Source organism: Syngnathoides biaculeatus, chromosome 12 (genome assembly GCF_019802595.1).
Source record: "Syngnathoides biaculeatus isolate LvHL_M chromosome 12, ASM1980259v1, whole genome shotgun sequence".
Taxonomy (NCBI): domain Eukaryota; kingdom Metazoa; phylum Chordata; class Actinopteri; order Syngnathiformes; family Syngnathidae; genus Syngnathoides; species Syngnathoides biaculeatus.
Window position 1 is genome coordinate 9,449,833 of NC_084651.1, and position 22,276 is coordinate 9,472,108.

General features: G+C 42.4%; 1 protein-coding gene across 8 annotated transcripts in view; it reads left to right on the forward strand.

Annotated features, from left to right (window-relative positions):
- The window catches only part of akt3a (v-akt murine thymoma viral oncogene homolog 3a), a 72,292-nt gene that overhangs the window by 28,192 nt on the left and 21,824 nt on the right, over positions 1–22,276 (forward strand). For 6 of the 8 annotated variants that reach the window (XM_061836518.1, XM_061836520.1, XM_061836517.1 and 3 more), the window contains 2 exons: positions 13,901–14,026; positions 20,564–20,675. In XM_061836518.1, coding sequence (XP_061692502.1) covers positions 13,901–14,026; positions 20,564–20,675 — 238 coding nt within the window. Of the gene's footprint in view, positions 1–13,051; positions 13,113–13,158; positions 13,691–13,900; positions 14,027–20,563; positions 20,676–22,276 lie in introns of those variants that run through there. The other 2 variants (XM_061836521.1, XM_061836522.1) reach the window with 2 other exon arrangements.

Below are 22,276 nucleotides of genomic sequence, written 5' to 3' on the forward strand. Positions count from 1 at the left end.
AGGCAACAGTTGGACAATTACGTTAGCTTCCTGATCATGCCTTGTCCCATTCTAAAGACATCTCCCACGTTCTGCATTGTAAATGCCAAACACATTTTTTGCCCTAGGAAGTCCTTTTTCCCATGTCAAACTGACATTATGTGCCATCGCATCACTTTTAAAAGGCAAAGTTTATTCCATCCACTCATTTTCTATCATGGTTGGCCTCATTAAAGGCCCACTGTCATGAAATGCATGATTTTTAGTATGTTATTAATGAAAAAAACAGCAGCCGACATGGATCCATGCGTTTTTTTCAGCACAAAACTTGATTTTGATGTATACAGCTTTTTGTAACTCCCGCCATGAAAATCCTCTCGAGGGATTTGTTTTCGACAAGAAGCAGGAAGTGACGTACATGGCAGGACCGCCCTCAAGTGGACTCGTTTCTTTCTATTAGTTTTACCTCCGGGAATGTAGCTAGTTGTTCCTTCGTGTTAGCCAAAATGCCGGCTCGTTGCATTGCTGGACATTGCTTGAACGCTCGGGAGGATGGATTTACCCTTCATAAGTTTGCAAGAGACCCGATTCGTCGGGAAAAATGGATCGCGCATGTGCAATGGACGAGAGCTTCGTGGGTTCCAAATGACAGGTAGGTGTGTATATGGCTACTAAAAAAAAAAAAACAATAGTTGGGAGGCATAATCCATTAATCAGGGTTGCTAAATGTGTCGATCTGCGCATCGGAAGGCTTCCGTGGACCAGCCGCTGAAGGACGGTCTCCGCAGGCCTTGTGGATCGCTACCGGCCTTGTCGACAAGGCCGAGCCAAGGGAACCGGCAGGCTCGGTCTTGTTTGACAAGGCTGGGGTGGCTTGTCGCCTCGGTGGCTAATGTCCGCTGTGGAAGTGGGCGTATATCACCGCCACGGGCGGGGGAGGTGTTTTGGCCGTGTTCGCATGTCATCTAAATATGGCTCAGAATGATAGGGTAATATTGCCCCGGTAACTTCACTCAGTTTGTGTGACATTTTCTTCTTCTTGAGCTTCCGTGTCAGAAGGGGCGTGTTCGTCTCCCATAGTCGGGTTCACCGCGTGTTTTCAATGACGAATGTCCGAGGTGACGTTACAGACAGGGGATGCAGCCAATATGGCGACCACTTGGATGTTGTCGAATGACACTTCTGCAACCTTGCGCATGGATGACGCGCTCTCCGCTCATATTTATTTTTTCGTATAGACATTGAAGTGAATAATGTTATATGTATTTTTCATTTCAATATCTATTTTAGAATGTTTATAGGAATGACACTGGACCTTTAAGGTCACTATCTGGTGATGAAAGCTATTCTAAACCATAGTTTGAACCCCAGAACTGTGAGGAATACATCCTAACCTGCAGGTGTCAAACTCAAGGCCCGGGGCCAGATGCGGCCCGCCACATGATTTTATATGGCCCGCGAAGGCAACTCATGTGTGTCAACTTCCATGATTTTTGTTAAAATTTGAACCAAAATTGAAAACGGTCATATCATAAATGATGAAGTTGAGATATTGCAAGCATTACCAAACATGAACAATAGTTGAAAAACCCATTACCTTTGATTTCTGATTCCAAAACTAGTTGATAAATTTAATGTGTAAATATGATGGGTCAGTTAAAGATTTTCGTGGTTTCAGTCATAATGGCCCTTTGACAGAAACCGTAACGACAATGTGGCCTGCGATAAAAATGACACCCCTGTCCTAACCACTTTCCATGAAGGTGACCTTAAGTTTTTGTCTAACATTAAGTTATACAAGTATAAAAAGAAAAAAAGCTTGACACCGAGTAAAAAAAATCTATCTCCTTTTTTTTTCCTTTTTCATTTTTTGCCACAATGACTTTGCAATGTCTTGCTCAAGTAATCTCCAATTTGAACAGGAAACAAATGAGAGTGGTGCCTCAAGATACCAGCTGAATTCTTTCTGTGACCACATAAAATTTGTCACAAACCATCTTTAACCATTCACGTGAATGGAAATGTCATTAATCCATTCCAGCCTCCCCCCCAAAAAATAAAAAAAAAAAGTTTTAACAATGAACATAGTACACTATGATATAATTTTTTTATAAGAGCATAGAGTAATACAATGAAATAGAACATAAGTAATTTGACAGTTTGTGCATTATTATTAAATGAATCAACTCAATTGTTCCATGTTTTTCCTTCTGGTGCACTTCCCTTGACCACCGGGGGACAGCGTCATATAATTTTACAGGCCGAAACGAGTGAGACAACAGCTGCAATGCTATTTGTCTTTATTTCTTAGATGGTAAAGAAGGAATGCCAGTGTGTATTGGGATGTCTGTTTACATGTGTTGCACCACCGCCCGTGTTCCAGTATCATTTGCACAATTATCGATGCTGATTGTCGACCCATCAAAGGTCAACACCTTTATGTGTTAATATTGAGCTAGCGGGAGCATTCTTGATGAAAAATTGTTTACTTCTTGTATCCCAAGGCACAGCTCTAACTGAAAAATGTAGTTTGATACTAAACAAGTTGTGAGATTCACTTGGAATAGAAGCAATTTTGTATGTTATGCTGGATCACAGTCCATAACATAATAATAATCATATTTATTATTAATAATCTTAATATTTCTCTATCATCAACAAAAAATTAGATTGTGAGAAAATTCTCGAATAATTATCTCATAAGTGAATCATCTCAACATTTTCAATGTACATTTAACGGTGCGGTGGCGTCAGTATTGCATCTCTGCTTTTTGCAGCTGATGTGGTTCTGTTGGGCTCATCAAGCTGTAATTTACAACTCTCACTGGAGCGCTTCGCAGCTGAGTGTGAAGCAGCTGGAAAGAAAATCAGCACCCCCAAATCTGAGACCGTGGCCCTCAGTCGGAAATGGATGGCGTGCCCTTTCTGGGTCGGGGATGAGATTCTACCCCAAGTGGAGGAATTCAAGTATCTTGGGGTCTTTTTCACGAGTGAGGGAAGAATAGAACCCGAGATCAACCGGCTAATCGGTGCTGCGTCTGCAGTGATGCGGACTTTGTATCAATCCGCTGTGGTGAAAAAGGAGCTAAATCCAAAGGCCAAGCTCTCACTTTATGGATAGATCTACGTTCCTACCCCCACCTATGGTCACAAGTGAGTGACGCTATGGGTCATTACCGAAAGAACAGGATCCCGGATACAAGGGGCCGAAATGAGTTTCCTCCTCAGGGTGTCCGGGTTCTCCCTTAGAGATAGGGTGAGAGGTTCATTCATCAGGGAGGGGCTCAGAGTTAAGGCTCTGCTTCTCTGCATGGAGAGAAGCCAGGCGAAGTGGCTGGGGCAACTTATCCGAATGCCTCCCGGATGTCTCCTTGGTGAAGTGTTCCAGGCACTTCTCACCCGGAGGAGACCCCAGGGACAACCCAGGAGAAGCTGGAGAGACTATGTCTCTCGGCTGACCTCGGAGCGCCTAGGGATTACTCGTTAACCATTTTGAATCATGTACTATTGTTACTGAGGTCTTCGTGACGAAAAGCGTCACACGTGGCACTCTGATTTTCTCCGCCGCATCCTCTTCACTGAACACTGAGCGCAGTGCTGTAATTACATCTGGTTCTTGCTTTTGTCAGTTTTGCACATTCGCCAAAGTGAAAAAGATTGAAACCTTTTGTAGTTTTGATTAAAAAAAAACAAAACTTCTTTCAAGTGTTTTTCTCTTTTGTTCTATGCTCCACTGGAGTAGCAAGTCTGTGCTTTATACGCAACCGTGTTTGTTTTGCAAAAAACAAAACGGAAGCACTTGAGTTAATCCCTTAGAATAGTCTGTTTTGAAATTGCACAACCTCGGGAGCGTTTGAATGTCGAGGTTCCACAACTCTCCGTCTTTCAGTATAAAACATGGAAGCCCACACTGTTCCCTCGGAATATGTTGCATCATTCGCGCTCATGTGGTTTATTAATGTGAGTGCCATTATCTGGGAAATATAAATGTTGCCATTCATATGCTCAGAGGCCTGCAGTCATGATATGGTAGAAACATAAGGACACTCACACTGGAGCGAAAACAGGGCTAGGGGAGATGCAGAATAACTATTTCATGTGGAAAATAGCACAAAGTTAACTTGTGTGTGTGTGTGTTTGAGAGAGAGAAAGAGAGAGATTACAAACCTTGAACACATTTGCCATTTTAATGCGTGTTTTCTTGCACCATTAAGATTGATTTTCTTTTTTTTTATATACTTGTTTTTGTTCCTACAGCAGTGATATTCTCAGTGTGTGCTGAGATTTGAAACAAAAACAAAAATGAATTGGTTTCTTTTGATGGTTTCCATTTCATAATACCCAATCCCCTATCCCATCTGACAAAATACAAAAATCTTACAATGACAACTTGAGTCTTCATACATACCACGCATGTTTTGAGGTTATGGGAGGAAACCGAAGTACCCGCAGAAAACCGGCGCAGGCATGGGGAGAACATACAAACACCACAACCCGGGTCCTCAGAACCGCGAGGCAGATGTGCTAACCAGTCGTCCATCGTGCCGCTTTAGTGACATATAACGACAAAAATATTTGAAAAATAAACAATAGAAAATATATTTGGAAAATTTTATTACATGTAAAATTATCACAAATTTAAAATAGAAACGTTATTTGTTTTCGTTTTATTTGTTGTAACTATTTATTGGTAAGCCGCGAAGTATTTTATCCCCCCTTACTTAGATGACCACAATGAGTAAATCCAACTCGTACACATGGGGCCAAAAGCCAGCCCCTCCCACGGCTAAAATGCTAATATGCGAACCCCGCACTAATCCTAAATGTGTTTCAGGAGGCGCCAAGATCTGCTGACCCACCACACACGTATGAACACGCGCGCACACACTAACTAATGTGCTGAATGGGATTATGAGTTGAGCATCACAGGGTAGGCTCCATGCTCCAGGGAGCCACCGCCATCTACTGGCCAGCAGTTGAACTGCAGTAAGTGAGCGCTGCAGGGATGATGAAAGTGAACAAAAATTGTGGTTTAATTTTCCGACCAGATTATATGATCCATCACCCTGCATGGTTGTAGCAGCTTTCGGGGAGCAGAGGGGCACCAGGACGTTGCATCCTTCCAAGACCAGCATACCAGGAGGTGCAGCTGGCTGGGTGAAATGTCTTTTGTGCCCCCAAAGAATGACCGCACTCCCATGAGGGGCTGGGGTGGTTCCGCCCCATGAACGGGCCTGCTCACTCTCGTCATGTGAACGCAACTTTTTTTTTTTTTTTTTTTTTTTTTAAGCCAGCTGCGTCCACAACCCTGAACGGCGCATTTGGAGCCGTCTCTCACAGCGGCCTTTCAGCCTCGATGTGCTAATGACACTAATGCACTCTAAGTGGATTTGCTTTGAAGAGCCCGGATTCGCCTTAAGATGTCTGAGCAGGCAGGAGTTAGAACTGCTGGGGTGAAGGAGGGGGTTGTTGGGGTCACACACACGTAGTATAAATACACGCGGAGGGGAAATGTGCATATTTTGTCCGTGTCCTCGTACGAGGTGCAGCGTGCGTCCAGTGTAGCGCCGCCGCGGGACTCGTTGCGCAATCACACAGTTTTTAATCTGTGTATGGCCTCCATCAGCCATTGTCCTTCATGTACCCTGCCCCATGTTTACATGACTGCCTCCGTATTTACTCTTGAGAGCCTCTTTTACATTATTGGATACAGCAATGGGCAGCCCGGCTGAAAAAATTTTCACACAAAACTCGGTGGAATATTAGACCAAAAAAAAAAAAATAGAGAAATATTGGATAAAATGCAAGAATTTTGATTAGAAATTCATTTAAAACATCTGCATATGAGATAAAATATAAAAGTAGTAGACAAACAAAAATAGTAGGAAATACTTAAAACATTGAGTAATTAAAAAATAATTGCGGTAGAAAATGGTAAGATTTGATGTACAACAATTACATACTAGATAAAATGAAAAAAATAGAAAATATAAGAAAATGTTATTGATGAAAAAATATTTCATGAACAATACCAAGATTTTAAATACAATATAAAAACATGAGGCAAACAATAAAAACATACAAAAATGAAAATGATTAGACAATGTAAAAAAATAACAAATACAGTATTTTATAAAAATACCTAAATATTTGATAAATTAGAAAAACAGACACAATTATTTGTGGAAAAAAACAAAGTTTGACAAAAGTATTTAATTAAAAATACCCACATATGCAACATCATAACAATTATATAATACAACAAAAATAATGCAGAAATATTAGACAATCATATAAAATAGATTCAAAAACAAAGAAATCAGGAAATCATGCAAGCACAAAGTATGGTAATAGAAATTTTAAGACAAAAACGAAAATATTTGATGAAAAGCATCCACTTATTAGACAAAAAAGGCAATATTAGGGAAAACAAACATATTGGTAATAATACAAAATATAAGAGAAAATATTTAGTGAAAATGAACATCCGATTAGACTAAATACTAGAATAAAACAAATGAATCTTGGAGAGATGGTGACCAAGATATGGAGAGTCCAAGAGGATTTTGCATGCCTGTATGTTCTAGCAACGTGCAAGTGGGTGGGGGTTCACGGACAATTTTTCTGACAGTCTTGAACTCTAAACTGTGGCAGGCTGTGGTTCCTCAGAAACCGCACAAAGTGAACCATCTGCTTGGGCCGTTTAGAGGATGGGCTTAATGTTGGTCTCCCACTTCAGGTATTAAGAGACCGTCCCGTAATTCCCAGGAACTTGAAGGTCTCGACGGTTGATGCAGGGCAGTTAGTTAGTCACGAGGGTAGCGGGTGTGCTGGATCTTATCCTAGCCGACATCGGGTACATCCCTGAACTGGTTGCCAGCCAATCGCAGCCACCGCTGGTGTATTTTTGGTTTATTGTATGTCGCGTCCGCCTTTTGCTATGGAAGTTTAATTTCGGTATTCTTCTTGCTCACGTTGTTTGTGCTCCCTTACTAAAAAAAAGACATTTTGCCTAGTGTTGGCTCTGTTTTGGGGTTCAAAATTCCAAAGACGTGATCTTGACACTTTCAAATCGATAAGAACACTTTCGGAAGTACATTTTATGACTAAAAATGTTGTGACTCTCCCTACAGGAAGTGAGAAGACAGCTATACCCCTCTTCAAAACTATTGGAACATTCACCAATACATCTTTTTCGATATCGCCGATCCTGTTCACTGTCGTAGGGAGCCAGTCGAGGTTACAAATGTTGCTGGAATGCTTTGCAAAATATGTTATTACAAATTAATTATTCAATATTTATTACAGGAGGCCCACCAGCTGACTTTGATTCGGTGCATAATTAAGCGACAGCCGTGACAATTAACGGCGCCGCCGAATAGTGTTGCAAAAGTGTTTTCATTTGACTAATGAGTGGGAAATATTTGAGTATTTGTTATTTAAAGGTGTTTACCGCGACATTGGTGCTAATTTGTTAGCCTGTCTATGTTTTTACGATAGTATTAGCATTTAGCTTGAATATTCAACCTGTAAGTCTCTTTATTTTGCGTTCATTCTGCAGCAAAATTAAACTGGGAGTGTCACTGATCTCTATTTGCCGAACTACACACGGCTCGTTCAGGGAGGGCAGAATCGTAAGGTCATGTTGCCAAAATGGTATTGCCGTCATAGTATCGGAGCACCGATATCGGTGTCGGTGCATCTCCAGTATAGTGTGCTGTGTTTGTCACCTTGAGTGCACCACACACGATAGGGAAAGGATAGATGCAGATTCGCTTTCCTCTCACAGTTTTAACTTAAAAGTTGGCATGTACTTGTACATGCAAAGTATCCCCAAGCATGCTCTGACTGTATCAACATCTTCGTCTCCCGTGTCAGTGGGCTAGCGCGTGTGTCCAGGAACGTGGCACATCCTCCCTACCGCCCTCGCCGTATCCCATTGCGCCAGTCACCCAGCTCTGCCTCTGCGCCATCTGCATATCAGCCTCAGCCTCGGCCAAGGCATTAAATTAAATCCCTGTTCAGGCTGATTAACAAATGGCTGGTGAGCTCACATAGTTTCGCGCTTATTTATTTAGCTGTCGTGGAGGTTTTTTTTTTTTCCGTGTTGTGAAGGAGCGCAAGATGAATGGGGAAAGTTAGCGGGACTTTGCATTCTGCTGGCTGAAGTTCAGCTTTGTCATTTATACCTGTCTGTGCTCCTGCGCTCGGTCCCTCCCCCCCACCTCCTTCTGCACTGAGATGAATGGATAATCAGCTCCACTAATTGAGTGACATTTAGTCATTGTGTTGTCCTAATTGTCCAATCAGAAAGCTTGGAACGGACACAGTCGCATCTAATTCAGCTCTCATCTCCGAACGCAGAAACAAGCAAGCTGCCGTCGAAGACAAAACACGCCAGCGGGATTTACTTCACCTTCGCATTCCCCGTGTAAAGTGAAGTTAAATTTTAAGACATGCTTCATCCGTGAGTAGGGAGTTTTCAGAGCTTACGCAATGTAAAACGTGTTTTCCTGAAACAGGAACCTCCAAAAATGACAAAATGTGGGGATGTATTTCCTCAACGCCAATAGATTTAGAATACATTTTTTTATTCCGTGATTTCTTTTGTAACTCGAGTCATGTATTTGTTCTGTGCTTTCATTTCAGAGTAAAATGAGAAATGGAACTGCGTAAATTTCAATTTTAGAAGAGTTGGAATCATTGAGGTGCTCTAAAACTCGTTACTTTTTTAAAATGAACAAAGTCAATGCTATCTTGACAATCAAATTATATTTAAATTACTTAGATAAATAGATGAACTAACAAAAAAAAGTAAGAAAGTAAGTTACTGTAATTTCTCGAAAATAATGGCCACATTTTTCCCAAAATATTTTGAAAAAGTTAATAGAACACGTTTTTTTTTAGGTATGGATGAAAAATAAAAAATACGATCACATTGTATAGTTGTATATAAAGAGGTAAAAAAATATACATTTCGATATTGCATTCGATGTCTTATGTTCCACATTTATATTTATTACGGTAATGGGGGCCCACAACCTGATCTCTATGACCTCCTTGGGGAGCTTGCATTTTACGATCGTTAGCGTAGCGTGTTTGTTGCTACTGCAGCAAAGATCAGAAACGACTGTCCGTGAGTTTGTTTTAACTCAAACTAAGACAAAATTTGTCGACTGCAATGGCTAGTTGTGCAGCTGCTTTTAAAAGAAATGTGTCACCAGTCGTGCCAATGACGCCGCCAACCCGGAAGTAGCGCTGCAGTCCAAAACAACGATAGGTCGCCTCACTGGTGTCAGGTGGGTATCAAAAGAACTTGAGCCCTAACTACGTAATACGAGCGTCATGGGCACATTTAAAATAAAAAAACTGGAGAGCGCACACAATTGAAATGGTCTTTTTTTTTTTTTTAATGTGCCCATTACACTCGTTTCTACGTAATTTGAGGAAAGGTATGGCGTCAGGTGGGCGAGAGGCTACACTGCGGAACCAAAATTCAAAAAAGACTGTAATATTTGTTATCAACAGTATTAATAAAATGTTATGCCATCATTGAGCATTTATTTTAGTTGGTTGAGGGATTCTGGTCTGACAATTCCCAAGATTATATTACAACTACATCATCACGTGATTATTATTAATGATTGTTGCACAGCCAGTTTTTTGAAAAACAATCCAAGTACAAACCTAACAAAATGTAAATACAGATAATTCCCAATATTTTGAGCATATGGGTAGACGCAAATCAGTGGTGCACATTGAACATTGGTAGAAGGGTTTTAGTGTTTTTTTTTTTTTTTTAGGTCAACTTTGGGGGTGCGCATTATACTTCAGGATGCATTATACTCGAGAAATTACGGTAATTTTCAATTTTCGATTTAGGACTCTATTTTGTTCACTTTATTTTTTAATATGATTTGTTGTTAGTGGAGGTCTGCTCTCTAACATTTACCACAGAGTAGTAAATATCTGACCTGGTATTTCCTTAAGACGCTACGGCTGCTATATTGTATATGTTTAATCCAACTAATGCAAAGATGTGAAACGGTAAAGAGTAAAATGCTGTTAAGATCTTATCTTATCACATAAGACAGAGAGCGCCAAAGTATTTCCAACACATTTTGTGTCTTTTTCCCTGCCAATTAAGTCTTGAAAGACTTTCCAAAAAGCCTTTTTCCTCTCCCGTTCTTTGGATCCGTCAGATCACAGCGCATTCCTGTATCACCGATATCCCGCTGCTCGGAGAAACAAAAGACTCCTGTTGTCTCCGCCGCCGTATAGTTTAGTTTGGACTAATTGGTCTTGCGGGAGACGGGAGTTTGAGCGGGTAAAACTAGATGGAAGTGAAGCAAGGCGATGGTGTGGGAAGGAAGCCGGCTGTTGTCTTCATTCTGCAGCGGTCCAAACGACAAGCAGACATGTGGCTCCCTGAGACGAGCTGTCCAGAGTGGAAGAGCTTTCGCTGGCCTCGTCGCGGGCCGGGGCCAAGACGGGATTGCTTCGACAGAACACCGTTGGATCAGCTCTGCGCCGCCGTCGCTTTTGGACGCCTCGCGTGGACAACTGTCCATCTTCCCTCGCCGTCTGTGCCACCCCTGGCTGCCCCCCCCACCCCCCCTCCCACTCCTCCACTCGTTATACGCAACCACCCACACAGGCACAGCGCACACATGTACACGCTAGCCTCTCGGACCGGGCCAGAAGCATTGCTTAAATGTTTTCACTGTTGCTGGACAGCTGAGGGATGAAGTGGCCAGCTACAGGCGTCCGTCGCTTGGGCACTTTAATCTCCGAAGTGACTCAGAGAAATGACTGGACTCGGACCAGCCAGCCTCTCGTCACTGCCAGTTTCTTTTCAGCAGTTCAACTTTTCTCTTCGGCCTCGTTTGTTTTGATGGAAAATGGAGGCCTCTTTTCATACAGAGAGCCTGCAGATGGCTCAGACCAAATTTGTCAGTGAATTTTACACACAACACTGCAAAAAAAAAAAAAAGTTATCAGACGTATTTTTTTTTTTTTAACTTTAGCTCACCGCGCATGTGCAAACAACAACAGTACAGGAAAACACGCTGTCAGTGAGTCCCCCCCCCCCCCATTTTAAGCCCTCGCTTAACAAATATTATCAAACATCAGTATGGATGCTGCGGTAAAAAAGACAAAAACGTATCAGTTTCATACGGAATGTGAGGTGGACTTTTTTTTTCCACAGCATCATTTTCGAAGCGCGTTTGCCTCATCTGCCAGTGGAGTGAAATGTGGAGCAGGATTTTTGAACTGTTTATGGAAAACACGACAAAGACATTCCGCCGAAAAGCAAGCTGAGAGTGAGAAAAGTGAATTATTATCTTCAATAAAATCTCTGCAGCTGTAAAGGAGTACAGTTACACTGCGCTGGGAAGCCATGGCTGATTTCTAGCAGGACATCTCAGATTGTGAGTGTTTCTCAATGCAGTTGGACGAAGCCACCCCTGCTAAAAAATTTCTATAGAAGATTTCTAAAGAACTATAGAGCTTTAGTACCCAAGTCCTATAGAATTTCTGTAGAAATTCTATAGAAAATCACAGCCAAAGTTCTATAGAACAAGTCGTTCTGTACAAAATCTATAGATTGCAATAGAATTTCTATAGAAAATATTTTAGCAGGTGTGCATTTTCATTCGTATGGTGTATATTGATCATCAACGTGTACTCAGATGGTTACAAAAAATGTTTCAAGTGAATTATGTTGTGTAATATTGGCTCACGCAGTTATGTAAGGTACACAAACATACATTTACACATAAACAATCCTCAATATTCTTTAAACTAAATATGTTTTGCATTTTTGTAGTGGGTAGTTCTTTGTGTAAAAAAAAAAAAAAAATGTCATTTCCCCCCATCGATCGGGAGAGGCTAGATGCTTGACAAGTAGATCTTCGGGTAAAAAAAAGTTTGGGCACCCCTGGTGTACGGCATCTGTCGATCATAAAATTCACTCACAGTAATGTCAGTGTGCGGGGGGCATGTCCGTTTATATTTTGGCAAATTCCAGTCTCTTTTGGTGACCAATATGGGTTTAAATTTTTTTCTTCATTTAACAGAAGGGTACCAACGATGTGTCTGAAACCGCAAACCCTCATTTCCACTTTCATAATACAGTATGGTGTGGTTTAAATGATCACACTTTGCAGTAATCACACCATCTTTTTGCCACCTTTTCCGTTCTCTTTCTTCCCCTTCCTCGTTCTTGTTGTTTTTATCGATAGCAAAGAATATGCTCCATTTCTCTAAAGGACAGGAGGAGGAAATGCTTTGGGGGGGGTGAGTGGGCGGAGTTGTTAAAAAGAGAAAAATAAAGACCAATCGAGAGGGAAATGGTGTGATTTGGTAATCACAACGGCGCATTGGCACCCAGCTCCATATTCTTATCTGTGTGCTGGCTCAAATCAACTGGTACACATACACACATTGCACACACACCTCCAAGCACAGACAGAACTTGGAGGTACCGGAAGGGCCCACAGTCGCACGGTCCCTTCGGCGGAGCAGGTGTTTTTGCACGACGTGCTAATGAGCGTGGCCTGCTGTCATTCCAGCTTTAAATGGATGTCGCAAATAGAACAGACACCCTCAAGTACACACACACACGCTCCCTATTCTCCTCTTGTGGCGAATTAGCTAGAAAAAGGTGATCGGAGCTGTTAGCCAGAGCCGTGCGATGCTCGCACAGATGCCATTCGTGTATTTTCACCAGGTGTATGCTGGAGGAACGGTTAATTAAAAAAAAGGCTTGAGAAGGAGGGAACGTCGGGGAGTGAAATATTTATTTACGCGGCTCCTGGTGTTAGAAAGTGCAGATATTTTTCTTATCGTTTTTAACAACAACAACCGAGCGTCAGTAGCTGCAGGCTTCAAATCGGCTTCGTGTTTGTACGCACCGTACTTGTCCGACAGCGAGTAAGGCCGCGTTCGCACTTGACACGTTTGGGCCGCTGCAAACAAAAGCCAGACTGGTGTGTGATTTGCGCTGTGAGTGCAGTTTGCTTGGTTAAGATCTCCCCCAAACAACTCATTTCCGTTTTTGGTTTGTTAGGTCACGTCCCAACACAATCATCCGATTCCCGGCGCGTAGAAAACACCTGGAGCCCTCTGAGGTTTGTTTGTTCAAGTGTGAACGCCATCATCTGAAGGGTGGTACTTACCAAACAACTGAATCGGTACCGGCGCGGGTTGTTGGGAAATGGTGATCTGTGTATACAGTAATATTTAAACCCTGGTGCGTGACAACTAAATTCTGGTGCGTTCTGTTTGACCATGTTTGATCATTATCATCCGAACTGTATACCAAACAAGAACACTACGATGTGTTTCCTTTGGTCAAGTGTAAATACTCATTCCAAGTGAATCAGCACCAGATCTCATTTGGTCCAGACCGGAATCCCTCACTACTAGTGTGAATACAACCTAGTCTGGACGCCCAGTTTTTACCATCTCCTATGTTGTGGAAACGTTTGACACCTGTGTAATCCAGCGGCAGGTCATCGGGGGGGTGTCAATCTGCCGACCAGTTGGGTAAAGTTCTGACACCAACTGCGCAGAAGATCTGATTTGTTGCCGTGGTCTTGCGTGTTTCTACTGTGCGTGTATCTGTCTGAACGGGGGGCGACCTCGACACCTGCCCGTGTATCAGCCAGATGATGCCGCTGGCATGGTGACTTCGAGTCGAGTGCGGGTAAACATGTTTTTGTCATCATTTACACCATAATCCGATCGGAATCTGGCAGGCAAGCGCTGCGGATGTCATTGAGATACTGCATGTGTGCGCTGCAATGTTTTTTTGACAGATGAGCGTTTCGGCTCTCATCTGGCTTGCGGGTGAAATCTGAATTCACAATTATGATTAGGTTTCATATTAATACTCTGCTCTCTCTCGTGTCTGCAGGTGAATACATAAAGAACTGGCGGCCACGTTACTTCCTGCTCAAGACGGACGGCTCATTCATCGGCTACAAGGAGAAACCTCAGGACGCTGACTTGCCCTACCCACTAAACAACTTCTCCGTAGCAAGTATGTTACTTGACCTCTTTTTCCGTTTGAAAAGTGTCATTTGTTTTCTACAAATCTTATATCGATCTCGTGCACCTACGTCACCAAAGTCACGTGACTGGCCATATTGCCCGTCTAACAGAGCATTCTTCATGTCGGTTGGAGATGACCCGAAAATACGTCTTATAGCACGACGCCCAGAGTTTTGTCATATACCGTTAAACATTTAGAAGGTGATAATAAACAAAGGTACGTGGAAAATTGAGAGGCACTTGGCATCGAGGACCCATATTTATTGCCAAAGTCGATGTATTTTCCGATAAGAAAGTGGACTGTTAGCCCGCTTCCGCTTGTCTTAGACAAGTGGATCTACACATCGATCTGGTGAGTAAGTCGTTGAGATTTACACGGAAGAGTTTGAAAGCGTAGAAAAGTCTGGATGCATACAAAGACTTCGTTGGTGGATCTGTTCTCAATCAAAAATAAATCCCACATAATGATGGAGCCACTCAGATTTTTTTCAATACAAATATCAACATTTAAATAAATGACCCCTGGTTTTACACAAACTCACATTTGTTAAATATGATTGAAAAAAAAAAAGACAGCGAGTCGGCTCCTTGTACACGGAAGCGTTGCGGCCACACATTAAACCTCTCCGTAACATACTTTTTTTTTTTTTTTTAAAATATGCATTGTTCTCAAATGAGTCCAATGCGTATTTGAAAAAGGAAAATAAACCACTGGGATAGGCTTCAGCCCCCGTACACGGAAGCGTGTTGCGGCCACTACGTAAACATCACTGTGACAGACGGTTTATTTTCTTTTTTTAAATATGCATTGGACTCATTTGAGAACTATGCATATTTAAGAGAGGAGAGGTTTTCCGAAGTTTAACGTGTGGCCGCCACATGCTTCCGTGTACGTTGGAGACGACTCCCTTGCTGTGTGTGTGTTTTTTTTTTTTAAACACCTTGTTCTCAAACTTGGCATTGTAAATACTACTAGGAAATTTGAGATCGAGAAGAATAATTCCTACCTGAAATGAAGTGATCGCTACACAGTCATCTGTATTTGGTCGGGCACCATGCATCCCGTTTATTTGCCAAAATCCATCGATCTTTTCTCTTCTTTTCAGCTGGTATTCTATAGAAAGACTTCTCTTTGAATGTCTGTCTCGTCTGTTGTTACAACCAACAGCACAACAGCTCTCGGGCATTGTGAATATACTGCTCCGGTTCAATGTCCCCCACACTGTCGAGCAGCTCTTTTTGACCGGCAATATGGCGCCGTGAAAATAGTGACGTCACGTGCACGAGCTCTATACAGTGAATAGATAAATTTGTAAACATCACTGCGGGGGATGAATGTAATTCAAACTTCACCAGTGAATTGCAGACATGTGGTAACAATAGTCAAATCGTAAGTACAGTATATGTATGAAAAACATTTTTGTGCTACGTAATGACATAGTTTACGTGACGTACTTTGTAGCATGGCGTGATTTGTGCTTCCAACTTGAGCGCCTTCGTTTACATTTGCGGTTATCCTTGTTATTGTAACGTGCAGTTATCTAGCGAGGTATGCTGCTCAGAAAATGCATCTTCCTTTCAGATAGTTTGCTAGCTTGGCCGTGTTAGAGAACCTCACGCAGAGAAAAGCGCATCATGCAGAGAAGGGCAAAAGAGTGAGGAAGAGAGAAAGTGAGAAAAATGTAAAAAGTCCCATTTGATAGCCAGCGTTTGGACTGGGCCTTGGGCGTCCATTCAGTGTGTTCAGCTGACAGGCCCACAGCGTTCAAGAGCAGTTTATTGTGAAGCCTCATTTTATGTAGTTGTCAATATTCTATTATTTTTCTAATCAGTCACATTTGGCAGGGTTAACAAAACTGTTTCCTGTGCTCTGTCAAATTTAGAAGACATGTATTTTCACCTTACAGGGACTCAGTCACTTACATTTGACGAGCGTGACCACGCTCGCGCGCCTCCGTGCTCGCAAATGTGCACAGTCGAGCACGAAAAATCACACGTGTAAAATTTGTTACGAGTAGAAAAAATAGATATTGAAAGACTTTGCTTATTTTGTGTAGTCTTAACATTAATTTACGTGTTTATTTCATAAACGTTGTTAACTAAGTAAGCCTGCTTCAAAACAACCAGTATTTACCTGGAAACAGGAAATGCAATTTAACCGTACTGAGCATGTACGGAAGTTAGGCCGAAAGTGCATGTTCAGAGCTGCTTCACGTTCTGCGAGCGCATTTACGTCGAAAGTCATCAACATCATGAGCCGTGTCAAAGGAAATTCAGTTACACCAGGGGTGCTCATTACGTCGATCGCGAGGCAGTGTGATGCGTGACACCACCCCCCCTCCCCCCAAAGAGACGTTAGACTATCACCCACCTCGTTGCTTGATTCAGGTGTGGCCAATACGTCAAGCGCACGCACATAAAGATGCGTTCTAGCAAGCCGTATTTACGGCAGTCCTGCGATGCGTGCCCCCCCCTCCCCCTACAACAATACATCACGATTGCCGACAGGAATGTTTGTTCCAATGTATCGCTAGCTTGTTGCCACTAACGACGATTATGTTGAACTAAACTTTCAGCATTTTCAAAACATTCCGGGGATAGACGGTTCGTGTTTATTCCTTGACTGGCGAGTGCATTTAACTTTTCTCCAGATTAAGTTTCTCAGCGCAATAATTTTTACTGATGAAAAATTTTAAATACCGTTTTATATCATGTTCTACTAAAATCAGTTGAAATTGGAAATGATCATTTCTGAGTTTGAAATTTTTGTTTTCCATTTTACTTATTTGTTTGTTTTTTTTTATTTACAGTTATGTTATATTAATCCAGTAAGTTATTTTAAGGTCTTGAGATTCCATCCCTAATCACACCCGCAACTTTATCTGCAAGCATTACTGACCACACCCGCACATTTTTCAAACGTGAGTGATTGGGGACTTTAAAGCTATCCATCCATTAGTCACACTGAAGTCCTGCACTGGTGCTGAAATGTGTTGATTAAGCTGTAATAATGCATTTATTAGTAATTCACGGTGTCAGCAGCTAGCTAACAAGGTCCACAGTGTAGATGACGTGCAATTGGCCGGCTAACGAGTTAATGGCATTTTAATGTCGCGAACTCCCAGCCAAGCACTATCACCTTGCTTTGGACCATTTTTGATGTGTGTGTTAAATCTCGCTATTGTTTTTTTTCGTTATCATTTTTCAAACAATGGGAGTAGCATATTCAATGTGATGCTCAATGTTTTAGGTATTATCTTGTTTGATTTTATACCCCCCAAAAATGGTCATTTGTTAGATTTATGCCCGTGTTTTTAATGGAGGAAATACGATTAGACATCTGGGGAGTATGTCAGGCGGCATATGTCTCATAATATGGTCGCGGTCATAGAACGTAATCTGGTAGGTGCGAGTTTGCCTTTTCACCTCTTGGCATGCAGCCTCAGTTTATGACTTATTTGTATTACTGTATGAACAAAACAACTCCATTTTGTTTGCCCTTTTGACTCATTGGAAGTGAAATGGTGGATGGTTTTATGTCTCCTTTAAATTCTGCTTTCACTTCCCATGCAATATTGGGATCATTCTGTTTCGTGTGATTCCAAAAAAAACGCACAAATTCTTAGTGTTAAGCGACCATATCATAAAGTACTCATATTATAAAGTGATACTCAATTGTTCATGAGAAAGGAGGAAGAGAAAAATGGATGGGAAGGGAGCATCCCGAACAGACAAGGAGGAGGAGGAGGAGGAGAACGAGGGGAAAAAAAGGAGTTTGTGCCGAGGACAAGCCGGGCCATACATCCGGCCCCGGCTGCTTGGCACTGCGCTGGCACTGCCACATCTGTTGCCCAAAGCTGTGAGGCCAGGTGGCGCGTGTGTGCGTGTGAGTGTATTTGTGCGCGTGTGTGTGTTTGTTTATCTGTGCGCGAGCGAACAACAGAAGTGGTCAGATGGACCAGAGACAGTGAAGGCCTGTTCCCTGCAGAGTGACACACACACGCATCCACATCCACCCACTAAACCGCTACACCGATTTTGCATTCGCCTGCTGTGGCAAACCTAATTTAAACTCGAACTTCTAAAGTGTGTGTGTAAGTGTGAGTGTTTTTTTTTTTTGGCATGGGCCGTCCAGTGACCTTGTTTTCTGGCAGCACAGCAGGTCAGGTATAACTTTGTGTGTGTGTTGGACCTGCGTGGCATCGCTATTAACCTTCTTGTCTGAATTTAGGGCAGCGCCGTCACACGCTGTGGCCGCGCCTCACTTGAACACAAAGTCGTTCTCGTGAGCGAGTGAAGGGGATCGCCGAGGACGTCGCGATGCCTTCCCCCGTCCCCGCAGCCGGCTCACAGCCCCATCTGGCTCTGTGTGCGCACGTTTCTGCCTTTGTGTACAAATGGCCTAATGCGCTGCCCATTTTTTTTTTTTTTTTGCCCGGCGCGCGATTCTTCAGATATTCACCAGATGCGCGTGTACTGCAGCACATATTATCCTTTGGCACGCTGAAGCGGCTGCGTTTGGAATCCTCGGTGGTGGATGTTATTACCTTTTTTTTTTCTTTTTCCCCCTGTCGCTTTTAAAGCACTTCAAAGACCGGCTGCATCTGTGCTAATGGAACACACTCGCCTAAAAGTCATAGTATTCTGCTAACACCATTTTTCACAGTTGTTGTCAGTTATTCTTACTGTGTGTCTATATACAGTGCTTAACACATTTATAAGCTAGTAGCAATTTGTCTGAAAGAGCATCCAGCAACATGAAGTGTGATCTTCGTGTTGTACAGTTTCACTTTTCAAAATGAAACTATTTCTTTATATCTGCTTTGAAAAGTCAGAAATTAGCACACCCACCCGCAATAGAGCTCGTGCATATTGCCGTTGAGACGAAACGAAAATACATCTTACAGCACGACATCCAGGGTTTTTCTGATACCATTAAACGTTTGGAAGGTGATAATAAATGAAGGTACGTGGAAAAATTAGATAAACTCGGCATAGAGGACCCATATTTAATGCTGAAGTTGATGTTTTCCCCAATAAGAAATTGGACTGTTAATTCGCTTCTACACACGGATCTGGTAAGTCGCCGAGATTTATACAGAAAAGTTTGAAAGTGTATAAAAGTCTGGACGCATACAAATGCTTCGTTGCTGGATCTGTTCTCAATCAAGAATAAATCCCACAGAGTGACGGTTTTGACGGCTCGTGAATGCGGAAGCGTATTCGGCCACACTTTAACCTTTGGCGAAATCCATCGATCTTTTCAGATGGTATCAAATAAAAATACCAATATTTAAATAAATGACCTTTGGTTTTACACAAACTTGCATTAATTAACTATGATTGAAAAAAAAAAGACGACGGGTTGATGGCTAGTGAACGTGGAAGCGTATTCGGCCACACTTTAACCTTTGCCGAAATCCATCAATCTTTTTGATAGTATTCAAAACTCATTCCAATATTTAAATAAATGACCCCTGGTTTTACACAAACTCTCATTTATTAACTATAATTGAAAAAAAAAAAAGGTCAGAGTCGTCTCCACGGAACGTAGACGGAAGCAATTGCGGCCACACGTTAACCTCTCTGTTGTGTTTATTTTAGTTTTTTTTTTAAATCCGCATTGTTCTCAAATGAGCCAACAGGGCATTATAAATACTTCCTGGTAATTTGAGATTGAGAAGAATCATTCCTACCTGAAATGAAGCGATTGCTACACAGGTGTGTGTGTGTATTTTGGTTGGGCACCATCCATCATGTTTAATTGCTGAAATCCATCGATATTTTCTGGTCTTTTTCATCTGGTATAGAATGATCTCTTTGAATATCTGTCAACAACCAACAGCACGACAGGTCTCGGGCAATTTGAAAAATCTGCTCTGGTTCAATGGGTCCCGCAGTGCAGACCAGCGCTCGGTTTGACCGGCAATATGGCGCCGTGCAGACTGTGACGTCACGTGCAGGAGCTCTATTGGTGAAAAGCTAGGATAGAGACCATATAAAAAATCTTTTGATAGTTTCACCACCCCCTAACCCCCAGATACTTTAAACACCTTTAATCTTTTTTTTTTTTAACCTCAAATTTATTAACACATTGTAAAAGTACACAAAAAAGATTGCAAGTATAAAATGTATATCGTAGTCTGTAACCACATGCATGTACACAAATGTGTCTACATGTGTGGTGGTGTGGGATGTTATCAAGTCTATGTGAGTGTGAGCTGTGGCCGACAGCAGTTTAAGCGAGATTATACTCATGGTGTCTTTTTGGCTTTTCATTAAAACTTCAATAAAATTGCAACAATTGGCGATGATGTCATAGTGTTTTGGTCAGTGTGCTCTGCCCCTGGTTTGAAAATGGTGGATTTTTACATAGCCTAGCACGAGCAGCCTACAAAAGATGGAGATCCAGCTATTTGTACCCATGTCATTAAAAAGTACATTTTTCAGATCATGTGCTCTTTAAGAAGCGTTCATGAATCCAGACTTTGGCCACTGAAAAGCCTTCATGTCCCCCTCTTTGCAGAATGCCAGCTTATGAAGACGGAGAGGCCCAAACCCAACACCTTCATCATACGCTGCCTCCAGTGGACCACCGTCATCGAGAGGACTTTCCACGTAGACACCCCCGATGAGAGGTCAGCTCAACACGAAAAGTAAAACTTTTGTTTGACTTTTTGGGTTAAACCGCGTGCGCATGGGCAAAGTTAAGGAAACTTAACCCGCAAACTTCTGTGACAAAAGTAAATTATTTATGATCTTGCGTACGTATCATCAAGGGCACAGGTAGGACTTGGTGTGTATGTACAGTAAGTGTGTGTGTGTGTGTGTGGTGTGTGTGTGTGAGGCGGGAGAGGAGACCTTTCAAGTAGCATCGGCATAAATTCTCCAGCTGCTCGCTTACTTTCTGAGGAGCTGAGGTGTTTATCTCCAGAAAATGAACAGCTTTGCCCAGAAGACCACAGATGCTCCCGTGCATCCTTTTCACCACGTGTGTGCGTCTCTCTGTGCGCGTTTCTAATAGCTTGCTGCCTAAATAATCAAATAAATACACGGTAATTAACACAAAAACGAAAAAAAAAACAAAACAGTAACTTTACATCGATTGTTCTGATAAAAGTCAGGTGCGGACAAAAGATCCAGATGTGGAGCGCTAAACCTGTCCTCCAGGCTGTGTGTGTTTTACTGTATTGGCAGGGGTCCAGCCTCTCTCATGCTGGCGCGGCTGACTGTAGACAGGCCCATTATCTCTCATTAGCCAAAAAAAAAAAAAAAAAAAAAACTCATTATAGTAAAGACACTGAAACCAAGAGAGAGGGAGAGAGAACATTTGTCTGCTTTGTGACCTTGAGAGTGTTCTCGTTGCTTTTCAAGTCGCTACACACAACAACAAGGCTAACAGAGCACGCCATTGTTGTTGAGCGGAAGCGGAGTTTGCCCTTGTTTTGGAGTGTGTAGGGTACGCGCACAAGTCTTTGCACTCGAAAGGGATTCAGATCTTAAAATATACTGCGAAGCGCCGTTTAGTTAAGAGATAGATGTCGCTCCAAATTCCCTCGGGAAACATATGGGCATGTAACTCCAAATGAAACACGCAGCGGTGATGATTTGGGAGTCAAACGGGTCTCATTATTCCCTGTGGAGAAGCCGAGTCCCTTGCTAGCAGAACGCCGAGGATTTTTGCAATATTTGCCCGTCGTCTCGGAACGGCTCACCTCGGTTCACTCCGTGCTCTTGTTTAACTCCAGAATGTGCCACGGAATTAACTCTGTTGGAGCAAAGATCAGCTGAGAAAGAACTCGACTCGTTTGACTGTAATGACTAAATTAAACCAATATAAAAAAAATCAATGCATTGCCCTTAACATAATTCTGTGCTACAGATAAAAATATGGCAATTTTTTCCCTCATTTTTACTTTTGTCTTAAACTAAAACCACCCAGTCAAGTCCTATCTGAACATCCATTTTCTTTGCTGCTTATCCTCACGAGGGTCGCGGGGAGGGCTGGAGCCTATCCCAGCTGTTAACAGGCAGGAGGCGGGGTACAACCTGAACTGGTCGCCAGCCAATCGCAGGGCATAATCACACCTATGGGCAATTTAGCGTGTCCAATTAATGTTGCATGTTTTTGGGGATGTGGGAGGAAACCGAAGTGCCCGGAGAAAACCCACGCAAGCAAGGGGAGAACATGCAAACTCCACACAGGCGGGTCTGGGATTGAACCCGGGACCTTAGAAGT